The 15,302-nt window shown below is 39.9% G+C and overlaps 2 protein-coding genes across 4 annotated transcripts; one reads left to right on the top strand and one right to left on the bottom strand.

Moving 5' to 3' along the window:
- Positions 1 to 864: 864 nt before the first annotated feature.
- Positions 865 to 8,779, top strand: cd9a (CD9 molecule a). Of its 2 annotated transcripts, none has more exons than XM_085412133.1 (8): positions 865 to 1,032; positions 4,766 to 4,868; positions 4,959 to 5,056; positions 5,503 to 5,577; positions 5,790 to 5,891; positions 7,266 to 7,355; positions 7,726 to 7,809; positions 7,903 to 8,779. In XM_085412133.1, the coding sequence occupies exons 1-8, from the start codon at positions 964 to 966 to the stop codon at positions 7,966 to 7,968; spliced, it is 687 nt and encodes a 228-aa protein (XP_085268259.1). In that variant the 5' UTR covers positions 865 to 963; the 3' UTR covers positions 7,969 to 8,779. The 2 variants fall into 2 exon arrangements, with proteins under 2 accessions (XP_085268259.1, XP_085268260.1); XM_085412134.1 differs by lacking the exon at positions 865 to 1,032 and adding an exon at positions 3,612 to 3,804.
- A 12-nt stretch (positions 8,780 to 8,791) lies between these two features.
- Positions 8,792 to 14,753, bottom strand: bbs10 (Bardet-Biedl syndrome 10). 2 transcript variants are annotated; one of them, XM_085412132.1, is made up of 5 exons: positions 14,657 to 14,753; positions 12,504 to 12,719; positions 11,694 to 12,415; positions 11,450 to 11,547; positions 11,164 to 11,299 (listed from the first exon to the last, which is right to left on the bottom strand). In XM_085412132.1, the coding sequence occupies exons 2-4, from the start codon at positions 12,692 to 12,694 to the stop codon at positions 11,507 to 11,509; spliced, it is 954 nt and encodes a 317-aa protein (XP_085268258.1). In that variant the 5' UTR covers positions 12,695 to 12,719; positions 14,657 to 14,753; the 3' UTR covers positions 11,164 to 11,299; positions 11,450 to 11,506. The 2 variants fall into 2 exon arrangements, with proteins under 2 accessions (XP_085268257.1, XP_085268258.1); XM_085412131.1 differs by having other exon boundaries at positions 8,792 to 11,299; positions 11,450 to 12,415.
- Between the last annotated feature and the right edge of the window lie 549 nt (positions 14,754 to 15,302).

The raw sequence follows: 15,302 nt of genomic DNA, 5'->3' as shown, positions 1-15,302 counted from the left end.
AAACTGAAAACTTTATTATTAAAAGCTAAATGTAGACAAATGGCATCATACTTTTCAGGCTTTTTTCGAGCATAGCGATGTTGACTCTTTCACAGCTATGTTGTTAAATTAAATTAATAAAGTTATAAAAACATTAGGTAAAACAAAAATGTATACATCATCTATAAATGGTAGCTAATTCATTGCCCACTTAAAAATGGCCGTAAAACGTATATCTAAGCGTGATATACCCTGAAGCAGGACTGTTCAGACACAAGACTAATGTACAGCCTTCATGCCTCACAGATGCTAATGCATTCAATTGCAAAGCTGCTTGTTTCATATCGCGTTTAGAAGTGAGAGCGTGTAACCTATAATCTGTCTGTGAGCTATATATTGCTGGCGAGCACACAGCCTGCTCGTGCACCGTGTTCATTCATGTACAGTATATTTAATCCGTGAACGCGCTTTCCTTATTCCTGGAGAATTACGTCATCGCAATGCCCAGAGTCCTGCAGGAACTTGCATTCAAATGCCCACAGCAGGGTGCTGTTAAGTGTACTGTTCCCACTATTGTATATAGGAAAGGCACACATCGAGACTATACTGAAAAGCAAGTGCAGGCTGCAATCTGAATAAATCGAAAATCGTGTGGAGATGTCAACACTCCTACATCACCGGAAATCCCACAAAATCCCCGAAAATAACTAATAGAACCATATCCACTTGTTTTTGGTCAAATAATTAAATAAAGAAGAAATTGTAAACAAAAGTTTTCAGGAATAAAGACAGAAAGAAGAAGAGCCATAGGAGGCTGTGCAGCCGTGAGGGGGCGGACCACTACAGGCGCGCTCCGCACGACGCGCGTCAGCGCCGGCGCCTCGGCAAATAACCTCATTCTGCATACAGGCTGTTATATAGTGGCTCTTCTCCTCTTGAATTTGAGATAGCGGTACAAGTGTGAGTCACAGTTCAAGGACCACCATGGCTGCACTGTCGGGGGGTGAGACGTGCATCAAATACCTGATGTTTGCCTTTAACCTGGTGTTCTGGGTGAGTCCGAAGCAAGAAAATATTTTATTCTCGTGTGCATCCTGCCTGTTTTTCTACGTGTGTGTGTGCGTGTAGGTGTGCGAACGTGTGTGAGGTTTGCGTAGGAACATGCGCATTCGTGTGAGCGCAGGTTACTATAGTGAATAAAATTACACGGTATAGACGTCCCAGATGCAGAATAGTGCCGAGTGCTCACGGTGTGTGTCTGTTACTTATCCCCGGATTGTCTGAGCAGCCGCATGAATGAATTATGGCTCTGGCTGCCACTAAATACAAAGTGTCCCAATGTTTGTGGAGACCGTGCGGGCTGGAGAATAATCCCCAGTGGCCAAGTGACCCAGTTCCACCGCGCAGACTAGCCACTAGTGATGGGTCGTTCGCGAACGAAATGGCTCTTAGAGCCGGCTCTTTGACGTGAACGACGCGAGCCGGCTCCTTATCGCGAGCCGTCACGTGGGTTTTTTTTTTTTTTCTCTCAGCCTCTCTCTCGCACTTTTTTTCCGCTTCACTCTGCACGCGAGCCTTGTGCTTTACGCTGGGCAGAGGGGGGAGGGGCGGTAGTTACACTCAGTAGCACAGGAACAGAGCCAGAGAGAGAGAAAGAGAGGCAGGGACAACAACATTAGAAAGGTATAGTAATCATCCACAACTATTTTCGGTTGCAGATGATAAAGGATTGAGAAAGTTTATTCATGCAGGTCCATATGACAGAGAATGTGCATGTTCTTTTAGTTTTCATATTATAATTTATATTTAATTGTGTTGTGGTTTGCAGTGTTTTGTGTTCTTTTCACTTTAAATTTGTGAAAGGAAAAAGCTGAAAATTTAAATAGTTAAAACTTGAAATGTGAATAGTTGATTTTTATATTATATGATTTATTTATTACATTTTATGTGGAGTGAATAAATAAAAGTATATTTACGGTGGCCCCTAGAGACAAAGCACATACAAACTTCAAATCACGTACGAACTCTGAAGCATGTACAAACTCCAAAACATGTAAAAACACGTACAAACTCCAAAACACGTAAAAACACGTACAAACTCCGAAGCACGTAAAAACTCAGAAGCATATAAAAACTCAGAAGCATATAAAAACTCAGAAGCACATAAAAACTCAAAACACGTACAAAAGACAACAGAAGTGCTCCAGGATGCTGGGCGCAGTGTTGAGCCTTTGTTATCTTGTGGCTACACAAGCCAGCAAGTACCAACGACCGGATTTGGTGTGTCGTAGTAACAGGTAAATGAACTTTTTTTTAAATTATTTGAATATATATATGAGTGCCTGTGTATAAATACACAAACAATACACACATGCTTTCAATTGTGTAATTTAAGTGATCTAGTAGCTCTGCTTTGGAAGTTCAGTTCATGCTAGAAATGTGTTTTGGAGTTTGTACGTGTTTTGTCTCTAGGGGCCACCGCATATATTTATATATAAACATATATAAATAAAACCACTTGTTTTTATGTTAGTAATTCCTTTTGTGCATAATTTTATATTATTGTTAATAATAAATTAATTAAAGCAACAAAACAACCTGAAGAGCCGGTTCGGAGCCGAAAGAGCCGGCTCTTTTTAGTGAGCCGAACCGAAAGAGCCGGATCTCTAAAAAGAGCCGGAAATCCCATCACTACTAGCCACACTCTGGAGTTTGCGCGCATGGCATTTTAATACTTGCAATGAGGGGGAGGGGGCTTATTGTGGCCGAGATATAGCCCCAAAATTAAGTAATTAACATTTCCGCCCCTAAAAGAGTTGTTAATGGAAGTCTGTCTACTTGGCGGTGTGCGCGCGCACATGCTTGTGCGTGAATGCTAGATATCCCATGTAGGTTATGTGTGTCCCGCTGTCCTGCGCACCCGCAGGGTGTGTCTTGCTGTGCGTGTTTGAGTGGGATGTGTGCGTGTGGTTTCAAATGGTTGTGTTGCCTTTTATGCACGTTTGTAATCTGCGACGCTATACATAGAGCTAAGTGTAGCATTAATTACAGGGCAGACAGATTTCCCACAGCATGTGAACGCTACGTGTGAGAGAAAAAAATAAGTTTTGAGTGTTAATAAGATTGATGAAAATAGGTCATTAGAATCACTTTTTAAAAGTCACAAATGTTTCGAAATGGAGAAGCTTTAGGAATACAATACATTATAAATTACAGTATAACTCTTAATCAGCAGAATTTGTCAACACACAGGGACGCTTCCTTATAACTAGCATCCTCATTTAAACAAAGACACTTCCCTTCTGAGATAGAAACTAACCAGGGTCAAAGCTCAGTGCAGCTTTTGTGTCAGTGCACACAGAGCAGAGTTCGCAAATTTTGCTTGGACTGGATCAAAACCCACTTCTGGGTGCAGCAGAAGCTGTAGGTGTAATGGGAAGCAAAAGTCGACCCATTCACTGTAGGTACGAGTTCAGATACCAGAGGATTAAATGTGTCGTCAAGCAGGTATTTTAGGAAACGTTTACATGCCTGGACACAACCCCTCTATCTACCAGATCATAACACCCTCTAACTATACATGGAACAACAGGTTGAAAGAGAAGAGTTACTTTGGCCACTCCCTACCTCCATAATCAGGTGACTCTGAAAGGCACGGTATTGAGAATACTCTCTCTTACCACTACCTTTGCGTTGGCTTCTTCCTGGAAAAAAAGGCACTACTTTGTCACAGTGGTGAACTGTTTAATGTGACTCAACATGGCTCTCGGTGGGGGAATCAAATGTGTGAAATATCTCATGTTCATCTTCAACCTTTTCTTCTGGGTAGGTGTATTTTGCTTTTTAATTAATTAATTATTATTTAAAAAAAAATTTTTTGATCTGGTGGTTTGTGTGATAAAGAAAAGGGGAAATGTTTCAACTTGTGTTACAGTTCTGTAACAAATTTCTACTAGCTAACATATTTTAAAGGATACAGGAAAACTGCAGCAATATGGCATAAAGTATTCAAAACAAGAAGCATTTGTCAAAACGTGAGAAGAAAAGGCAAAGTGACACTCCCACGCTTTCAAAAAAAACCTGTGTGCCACCTTTCTTCTCAAAGTTAAACATTTACCAACCTATCTTTGCCGAGGCTTGTAAGTGGCCTTGTACACACGTTTTTTAAAGTCCTAAACTCTGAGTTTTAGAATACTTTCTCCGCATATTTCAAATAACTTGCTACTATGTGTTCATGTTAAGTGAAAATGTTAAAAGGAATGTGTGCAAGCTGTGGCCATGCAGGCTCCCTTCTCTGTTATCTGTCTCAGAGCTTAAGAATCAAAAGTGTAATGTTCAGTTTCAGTTTACTTTGGGCTATTTGTTTTATTTTGTTTTTTAGAAACATGAAGCTGTGTAGGTATTGAATTGTAATATTTGTAGGTGTTTTTTTGATTGATTTGTAGACAAATAGAAGTAATTACTGTGAAAGGAGAGTTTCCACAACGAGGCACTGTTTATTAAATTATATTTGAAGATTTCTGTTTGAGTACTGCGAAACTGTAAGGATGAAACCAGGAGAAACAGCTGGTCAGTGCAGTGTTTAAAACTCAGAGGCATAATTGTTAACCGATGCTTGCTGATTAGGTTGGCAAGCGGGGGATGGTGCATGCATGGACATGAAGAGAACTGAGTATGAAGAGTTTTCTTCTTGACTCAACTTTTAATGAGCAAACAGTATGCAAATTGCATGGTCCAAATTGCAATATATCTTGTATGTGACAACATATATTTTTGTGTGTTGCAGCTCGCCGGCACTGCTGTATTAGCTATAGGACTGTGGCTAAGATTAGACCAGAAGACCAAAAGCTTATTTGAAGAACCAGATTCTTCATATGTGTTTTACACAGGTAAGATGCAGGGATGTTTATTATATCATAGCTATTTATATAAAAGCTATTTATTCTTCTCTGTATATCACATGTGTTGTGTGTGTGTAGGTGTATATATTCTGATAGCAGCTGGAGCACTGATCATGGTGGTGGGCTTTCTGGGATGTTGTGGTGCCATCCGGGAGTCCCCCTGTATGCTGGGAACGGTTTGTACCACTTAATAATCTTCATAACTATCATATTCTATTAACTAATTTTGATCTAACTAACATAAAAATTTTAACTGTCTTAGTGATTTCACTTAGCTGCACTTGGACTTTTTATCTCACTGTCACAAGTGTGCTTTACGGACGAACCTTGGGCTCACTCAAAAGATATGAGATGTCTGCCTTCATCTTTGTTTACTGAACTGTGTGAAGGCCACGGAAGAGTCTCTTAGATTTCTCTGCACTAGCTTCCACCATCCTGCTCCGTCTGGCCATAATCTTCCCTTCTCGTATTAAACCTCTCAAGAGGAGGAGTAAATGAAAACTGGGTTTGGCTACCCTCAACTGACCTTATGTGTTCATACATGGGCGCAGAAGACATGCGCGCAAGCATGCCTGGAAGCAAACAGTCAGCTGAGTTTAATTTAGTCTTTTTCTTTCTGCAGTTCTTCTTCTTCCTGCTAATCATATTTGCCATTGAGGTAGCTGCTGGAATCTGGGGATTTTCTAACCAAAGCCAGGTAACATTTTAACAAATTATAATGCTAACTATCAGGTTGAAAACACTTTACACAGACCTAGTACACTACAGGAATCCATGTGAGAAAACACTGCCAGATCAGAAAAGACAAACCAAATCCAAAAAAGCGAGTCGAGTGAAGGGGTTTGGAGATTTATGTGTCTCTGTGACATATATTATATCATCGTTTCTCCGTTTACTGCTGTTTTGCAGGTGGTGAATGATATCACAGGATTTTACACACAGACGTACAACAACTACAAGTCAAATGGAGACGAGCACCTCAAAGAGACACTGCGGGTGATTCAAGCTGAGGTGAGTCTCTTTCTAATTCAGGCCGACTCTGATCTTATCCAAAAGAAATTTGTCACCTACGGTAGAGTCAGATAAATGTTGTTTATTATTTCTAGGTGAAACTGGTTTTCTAGGACAGATTTTTTTTGTATTACCGTTCTTCATGAGAATTACTAAGATCAAAACCACAGCTGCTATGTGTGAAGCTAAAACTGTGAGATGATTACACACAACAAACTATACAGGTAGTACAAGGAAAACGTGTATCTAGTGATAACAACACATCTACCACCTTTTCTAAGTCTCACATCTTAACATGCTGTATCTCAGGCTTAATGTCTGCATTAACATGTGTCGCAAACGCTATTAAGAGAGGTGCAGGCTTTATTTGGATGATCTGTATAAAAAGGATGGACATGGTCTCCAAAATGAAGCCTTAAACCTCCATTCTATCTAATGACCAACGATGAGTGATTCCTCAGATAGTCCATAAGTGTATATGAGAAGGGTTAATTGTCAATGTTAATTAACAATTTAAATATATATGTATATAAATATATATATGTGTGTGTATATATATATATATGTTATTGTATGTTATTGTAAAAGGTATATATATATATATATATATATATATATATATATATATATATATATATATATATATATATATATATATATATATATGTGTGTGTGTATATATATATATACACACACATATATAAATATATATATGTGTGTGTATATATATATATATGTTATTGTATGTTACTGTAAAAGGTTATATATATATATATATATATATATATATATATATATATATATATATATATATAACCTTTTACAGTAACATAAATGACAGCCCAGGGTGTACTTCAGTGTGTGAGTCTACAAACCATTAGGTGATGCCACGGTGACTATGTTTAACTTCCTAGGACCACATTTTGGGTTGTGTAGACCACAATACTAAATTTTGCTCTACATAGGGCCTGATATCCACTTACAATGACATTATACTGCCACTGTTCTATCAAAATTTAAAATGAATATCCTCTTATGTGGACCTCATTTTTCTCAGAAACAAAAATCAGGTGAAAAAAACGGTGATTCTTTGTTTTTACATTCATCAGGTCCCAATCAGCCCAAATAGCAAAGTTAAATTAAAAATGCCAAAGGAGCTTGCAAAGAAAGCTGTCTGGAGACGCCTTTCTTTGCAAGCTCCTTTGACTACGATGACCTGGATGACTGAGAACCTTCACAGACTTAAATGAAAAATGCATGCCATGGAAAAGCACATTTGGGGTGGGGTGAGGGTGTGGGATGGGGGGTCTCTGTTTTCATCTGCATTCATGGTCATCATGTTCATTTACAACATATATTCATATATGTTTACAGCTGAACTGTTGTGGTCCAAATGGGAGGTTAGAGGAAACAAACACAGAAACTTGTCCAAAGGGGGAGCTGCTGGAGGAGCTCATTACTAAGGTATGACTATCCTGTGTGTGTGTGTGTGTGTGTGTGTGTGTGTGTGTGTGTGTGTGTGTGTGTGTGTGTGTGTGTGTGTGTGTGTGTGTGTGGATAGAGATGGAGAGTGGAGAAATCAAGAGGCATGCTGGCATGCTTCATCTCTCTGAGATCTGTGGCAATTACTGTAAATCAAATGCATAATCATGGTCCAATGTGTGTCATAAGTCTGTCAATCTTCCCTTTGCAGAGCAATCCCCTAGTCTCTTTGCAGTGTTACCATAGCAACGGTGGTTTACAGGAGCCCACATGCCCTCAGGCTGTCTTTTATGTGTACCATCCCACAAGTCATGTTCAGAAAGCTCAAAGAAATTATTACTATCTTTTGCAGAGCTGCCCTGATGCCATTGAAGAGGTGTTTAACTCCAAATTGCACATCATAGGAGGAGTAGGCATTGCCATCGGGGTCATTATGGTGAGCGCATGATTGGTTTAACTCTTAATGCTATTGTGCTGAATGAGGACAGTCCAGAAATGAGCTCAAAACTTGTAACACTCTTTCTTACAGGTGTTTGGGATGATCTTTAGCATGCTCCTGTGCTGCGCCATCAGGAGGTCCAGGGAGGTGGTGTGACACCCTCTCGAAGTCCTCATTAATGTTGCATGATGTCATTCCTAGAGTCCCACGACTCTCCACTGCCAGTAGAAACACTGCTCGTTAAAGGGGGGGATAAACTAAGCTTAGGCTGGGTGCACATATTTCTGATTGCATTATACGTCAGCCTTATCTGTGCTGCTGATGCTTAGGCCCACTTTCCTGGACTAGATAGCTGTTATGTGGTTATAAGGCCCAATTTTAAAATGGGTGTCATCTGTTATTCAGTGGCAGTGTAGTAAAAAGAAATGTGTACTTTTGTGGTGATTTGACTGAAATTAGTGTGTGAACAGCTAATTATCTAAACAAAACATGATACTATTGTATACTGATAACATTTCTATTGCTGTCACTTGGGGTCATCTACTAGCAAGAACATGGTCCAGATATAAAAAAACAAACACAAAAAAGCAAACACTTCTGCACAACACAGCCGCAGCAGTTTTACAGTTCCTTTTTTCATGCAACTTCTTAAGTAAAATTAAGGTGATGAGTAGCCAGCTGAATACCGAGCTGTTAACTTTAACCAGCTTGGTGCTAGAGTAGCATCTTGATTCCTTTATTTTCATGACATTTGATTTGTTCCTGGTCCTTATCCTGATTTGTGTTTGTAAATGTTTTCCTTTTTGTATTTGTAAGATTTCTAATGTTAGCTGTTTATATTTTTACGTGCAGTTTGACGATGCATTTTGCAGTGTTCTCTTCAATTTAGAGATTGATTTATATCATATGCACTGTTTCACAGAGACAAAATTTAACAATAAGCGCCAAATAAACTAAAATGTACTGAGTCGACTATAAGTTTACTGTAACAATCATAAAGTTTATTTATAGAGAAAATATAAACAATTCAGTATAGGAAAATAAAACGTGCCAGCAAGGGAGCATTTAAGCATTTAAATAGAGAAATAAAAGTGGACCATAAAATAATATGACCTGCAATTATTCCCAAACGCTGTAATAGTAAACAAGTTGGAGAACATTTAACTGCACCTGTTCTTAGGTCACTTGGTAACATTCATAACTACAATGAAAATATAAGAGTTACACTGATTCACTGTTAGACTGAGCTTTATTTACATTTTAGATTTAGCTGCTCACGATACAGCATGCTGCAAGAGTTAGACGTGCGTAGGTGTCTCCATAGGACTGACAACAATGACAGCTACACTCAAGCTTGTTTCCTTTTTCGCAGTAGGAAAAAGAAAAAAAAACATTGGGAAAACTCCCTCAGCTTCCCCTTCTTTGATATTGGCAGCTATCAGCTGACTGACTCCCTTAGAACACAAACAAAGACAAGAAGTGTCTTTGTTTCTTAATTGTGCTGTTACAAATATTTTATGGAAAATTTTTGTCTTCAAAACTAATGACACGGTAGTTACGGTAAACAGTATGACTAGTTAATGTCTTTATGACTCACAGTTTCCATCTAAAAAGCGGCGAGTATAGAAGTAAATAGAGTTTGTGTTCCTCTGATTACAGCACAAGGAAGCATGCTATGATTTGGTTGTTGACAGCCGGGTGTTGCCCTTCTAAATGCCTCAATCGTTTTTTGGAGATAACACTGATTATAAAAAGGACTGTTTTGTGAGATGATCTGTATTTAAACCGTTTGTGTAAGGGACAAACTAGCAAGGGAATAGGCCAGGAAAATAGAAAAGGAGAAGAAATTTTAGAGAAAATCTATGAATATGAATAATACTGAGAAAAAAGGCATTAACACATTCTCGCTTGGAAGGTTTGCAACACATAAAAATATTTCGCAACTGCACATTCCGTATTACAACAGTGTTTAATGCCTTCTTTTTTACTGCCAGACCTTGCCTTGATTCAGGACAGGATGCTATAGACCACTTTAACATTTTACTGCCACAGAAACTGCAACCAACCACAACATGGTCATAAAACTGAAAATACCATCTGTGTCTTGCAATAAAAATATATTTTGTTGGAACAAAATATACACAGTGGCAAGGTGAATAGCACTGGTTGCCTCACAAAAAGATGTTCCTGAGTTTCCACCACCATGTCGGGGCCTTTCTGTGTGGATTTTGCATGTTCTCCTTGTGTTTGCAGGGGTTCTCTCCAGGTTCTCCGGCTTCCTCCCACAGTCATGCAGTCAAGACATGCAGTTAGTGGGGTTAGGTTAATTGATCATTCTAAACTGTCCATAGGTTTGAATGTAAGTGTGAATGGTTGTCTGTCTCTATGTGTTAGCCCTGCAACAGACTGGCGACCTGTTCAGGGTGTACCCTGCCTCTTGGTCTATGGTAGCTGGGAAAGGCTCCAGTTCCCCCGTGACCCTGACAAGGATAAGTGGAAGAGAATGGACAGATAGTTGGATATATCTTGTGGGTATAGAAAAATCACTGTGCCAAAAATGTATTAAAGTGCTAAGTATTTACTCCATCTTTGACATGAGGGAGCACTGAGAGAAAATATGTTTATGGCTTTTATCTTAACTAAGACACAATCTCAGTCCTCGCCTTCGTCCTCTGTACCCTCCCAGGAAGTCCTGGTGAGTCTACGCGACTGGGTGTGTAAAGCAGTGTGTGTAGGCAGGACAGCGTCCACCTTAAGGAGACTTGCGACACACTGCAATACAGCAAGAAGTAGCTGGTATTTACAGGAGACAGATTCAAGGCCCAGATCCAACTCTGAAACTTTTGACAATTTGTCACCCTCTCTACAACAATGCAAGCTTAGTTTACCATCCCCCAGAGGCCCTTCGACCTGTATAGGGCTTATAGTATTTTCTCGTTTATATACAAGGCTAAAAGGGTGGGAATCATTTGGAAACTTACTAACAAAACTTATGACCCTTCTTTGAGACTCCAGGAAATGGTGCGGACTGTGAGAGTAAATCTTTTGAGGCACGCTCAGTAGGGCATTTGCCAAGAGCTGGGAAACAGAAGCATCTATATTTAGGTCAGGGGAAACTGAGCAACTATGTCCATGTTGTAGGAGGGCATAGTGTAAGAGAAGCTCAAATAACCCACCAGCAGATAAAACACAGCCTGGCTTTAACACACACTTTTGAATGGGCTGTATAGCGATGGATCTGTATGCGGTTTCCTCGGTCAGACTATCTGTATGTAAAGATGCGCCTTTATGTGACTGCAGGGTGCTCTTTGATGTTGTGGTTGCAGCTGCATGCATGGGCTCCCAAGTTCTAAGTAGCATGCGAATGGCATCTTGTAAAGCACATGCATACTGCTCAATCTGTCCTTCCCCTGGGGCACAGATGATCAGACTGCAGGGTTTGATGGTGATTCTTTCTTCCGAGTCCTGGAAAGCCACATGAACATACCTGTGGAAGAGACAAAACCCATACATTAAACTAAACAAAACAGCATTAATTCCTGTTTTGGAGATTACAGATAATGCTAAACTTCCTGTTGCTATCTATAATATTATACGAGCACACTACATTACTCAAGACGAAGTGTGTTTTTTATACCTGTGGGCTCCGAGCTGTATCGGCCGGCAAAAAGCCAGTGTGGCTACGTGCTCTGATTCAATCATTGAACAGTCCCAGATTGGAGTAGTTCCACTTAGCTGGGAAAACAGAGAAAGTTCATCTTCACTGACACATTCTACAAGGCACATCTCTGCCTGTGTGGCTAAAGCCAGGACAGCAGCAGACTGTTTTACTGCAGACAGAAGCACACAAACACCCAAAGTCTGCAGCTTCGCAATAATACCCTGCAGTGAGCTTTCCATCCAGGAGCTAAAGTGTAAAATACTTCTCTCCTCCTTCATTCTGCCTCTACATCCCAACTCAAGCACGTCTCCTGTGCTGAGCAATGTTGGTTGCAGCGACCCGGTGAGAACTACAGCTTTAACTGGCTGGTGGTCAGTCTTAAGCGGTGGCGTGGCAAAGTCCCTGTGGATTACCTGCCCCTTGATTAAACGTGAAGAGCGGACAGGAAAGCCCGACACAGGTGTATGGAGGGCAGGGAAGTAGTCGCTTACAAGCTGCAGAGAGAATGAAGGTAGTTGATTTTTAAACTTCCAGTGACTGAGCAGCTCACATGTGAGGTGACTACTGAAGTCACAGTGCGTGTAACCACAGCGTGTGTGAAAAAATGATCTTAGCAGCTTTTGAACACAGAGATTGTTTGTGAGAGATGGCGTTTGTGCTTCCACAGTGAAATCTTCCCACGAAATGCAGCCTCCATAAGGGACCACTCCCGTAGCAATGAGCTCATCCAACTCCTTCAACCCAAATGCTAGCAGTTTGTCAGCCAAGTGTCTGGCAGTGGAAGCCTCTGCTGCTTTTGTTGAGCTATAAGAGTGTGACACATTAGACTCCTTGCTGGCTGCTGCATGAATCAACCGTAGCAATGATGCCAGCAGCAGGATAAAGGTTTTGGATCCATCGCCTGTTGCAGAGCTATGCTTCCAGACACACTCCACCACCATCCTAAAATGAGGAACACACAAACACGTCACCAAGGAGTTAAACCTAGAAAAATATGTATAATCATTCAAGTAAATGTTTGACTGTTAACCTGGCCAACGGATGCTCCAGATGTAGTGCCGTGAGAATGCGTGTCCCACTGCGGCTCAACATCGCCTGTCCCGTGTCTCGTGTGAACAGCACCTGTCCTCCTTCAGGGCCAAAACTGCGAAGGATGACCGCCTCCAAGACACCGACTGCCTGCAGGACATGTTCCATGTGTAAGTGCCCCAATGGCGGCATCCTTTCTCCCAGGAATGAGCACAGACTGAAATTTTAAAAAGTCAGAATTTAAACTGCGACCTGCAATAAATAAATAAATACATAATATATACAAACCCAGTATTTTTATTCTTTAAAACATGAACCCTCCTAATTAAAACACTATTTGGATTTACACACAACATACTGGCTCGCTGTAAAGCGGTATTTAAACATTAGTGTTGCATGCAGTGTAGGAAAGGTGTCAGGATAAATCTACCATGGCTGCCTGTGCTTGGCAGACACTTAAAAGCCTTTCAGAGGATATAGAGACAATTAAGTAGACAGGTCTCGACTGCCAAATCAGATATATGGTTGGTAGACTTGGGATGGCTGGCGGGCCATGATTTAATTAAGGGATCTAGGACTTCATGTGTTGGAAGTTGACCTGACTGCTTAGAGAAGCAATGAGAGGGCGTAACTGTAGACACTATTAGATCCTACCTAAGTGAGAAAGCAGTAATGATGATGAAGAATGTTAACAATATCTGACTCAGAGGCGTGGCTGCTTGTCTTTTTTATATATGTGGAAACAGGAGCCACACTGGGATAGAGTGGGTTCAAAGGAAATCGAGGTTTGACTTTGACTGATCGTATAATGACAAAAACCAAAATTAGTGCAGTTGAGGGTTTGGAGATGTAATTGCAAAGGAAATCCAAATCCAGCTTTTCTGAGAAACACAGAAATCTTGGCAATGTGATAGATCCTTAAAAGCAAAGTAAGAAAATCAAATCTATGACAAATTATGTAGGTAGGTTAGAGAGTGGAGAAATATTATTTTGGTTTACAGATCTATTGGTTTCCACACTAGAAAACTGTTTACCCAAAAGCTATTGAACCATACTGTATTGAACAATATCTATAACAACAATGCTTAGTGAATATTTTTCCGTTAAACAACATTAATTATTAAAGCATGGCAATAAATATATAGTATGCAAACCATGTTTGTTTGGTTTTTTCTCGGAGAGAAACCGTTTACTTAATGAAACAGAAATTATAGTTTAACAAATGGGCAGAAATAACAGGAAAATGCTCAGATCTTTGTCAAATAAGTAAAACAGACCCACTGCCTGCAGTGTACAGCAGGGGACTCATTTATATGTGTCACACACGTCATTTGAACGGTACGTAACACTGAACCAGGAAAAGCTGTGCAGTAGAAAAATAAAAATTAGGTTCAAGAGGAATTTACCTAATAAATCAAATCTGACGCACACAAATCTCTATCTTGTTAGAAATGTCGATATATGACTTGTATTATTATGTATTTTCAGTGGCTTTTATGTATTTTATGCATTGTAATCTAAATGTTGACACTGTGGGCCATCAATATCGTGAAAATAAGCAGAAGAGTTCTTCTCCCTGATTAATCATAAACGTCTCGGCTCTTACACCCCCCGACCTCCACTGCAGCGCACTTCCAGAGTCTCGAGACAAGGCAGGCGTACTTGCTTCTAGACACGACTTATGATGGATATCGGATTTAGGGATATTATAGGGAAATTGTTAATTTCTGGAGGACGAAAACGTCCACGAGGTGCACTTGCTCAAAAGCCTAGCACAGTTAGCTTTACCGATTGGGGCGGACTATATTCAGTTCTGCTCTATGAAATGTAATCGTCGGAGATTCTTTTTTTTAACTACTGTTCTTTATCTGCCAAGACCATAAAAACCACAAATAAGAGTTTCTTAGCACGAATCGTCAACCTTACTGTAGCTTTAACTACAATATACGGCAACCGGTATCATAGTTACTATGGTTACTATGCTAGCTACGTTAGCCAAATAGCTAGACTTAGAAAACAATTGAAACCACCGGCGGTTTCCGCCAGCCTATTTCATTTAAAAAATCCGGGTGTGTTTTAGAATATCTTGAAATATACCTTCTCTGATTTCTAAAAAAAATAAAACGTGGCTTGATTTTTCAGGACTTTGCTCACCGTTAGTTAGAAAGGATCGCTCGCCTCTGTGCTTCTTCTTTGGTTGAGGTACCTTGGATTAGAAATCGCTGCTTCCACCTAGTGTATCCAGCCAAAAATGATCACAGCTACACGACATTTGTTGATCTCTTTCCAATGGTTTGCAATTTAATATACATTTAGGAAATACTGCCGGATAAGTATACCAGATATACTTAGTTGAGTTCTTTCCCCGCCACCACGCCACAAAATACAATAACGAAATAACAACAAAAAGACTTTAGTTCATATCAAAGTTATATTTATTTTATCTATCTTAAGGCTTTCCAGGCTGTTCTCGCTCCTGTCGTTAGCTGATGTTTGTACGAGACTTTATTAGCGACAATGAAAACAAGGCAGCATTCAAAGCCTGTCTGTATTTCTTCACCTTGGGGTGCTTATGGATATATTATCGCTATTAACCTAAAAAAAAAACGTTTAAGGTTCTTTGTTATTGATAAATGAGCCACATGAGAGCTGTTACTTACTTTAAACAGAATTTATTATTATTATTATTATTATTATTATTTAACTTTAAACAGTTTTCTTCGGGCCAAGAACTGCGTGTGACGTCACACTGGCTACCTGCTGTCACCTATCAATGCGTTCTTCGGGGTGGGCGTGGCTT

This window comes from Rhamphochromis longiceps, linkage group LG7, assembly GCF_057381845.1.
Source record: "Rhamphochromis longiceps isolate RC_006_pf linkage group LG7, R_longiceps_female_GT1.1, whole genome shotgun sequence".
Taxonomy (NCBI): domain Eukaryota; kingdom Metazoa; phylum Chordata; class Actinopteri; order Cichliformes; family Cichlidae; genus Rhamphochromis; species Rhamphochromis longiceps.
Note: the sequence above shows the minus strand (reverse complement) of the source record. Positions and strands in the feature narration are given on the sequence as shown.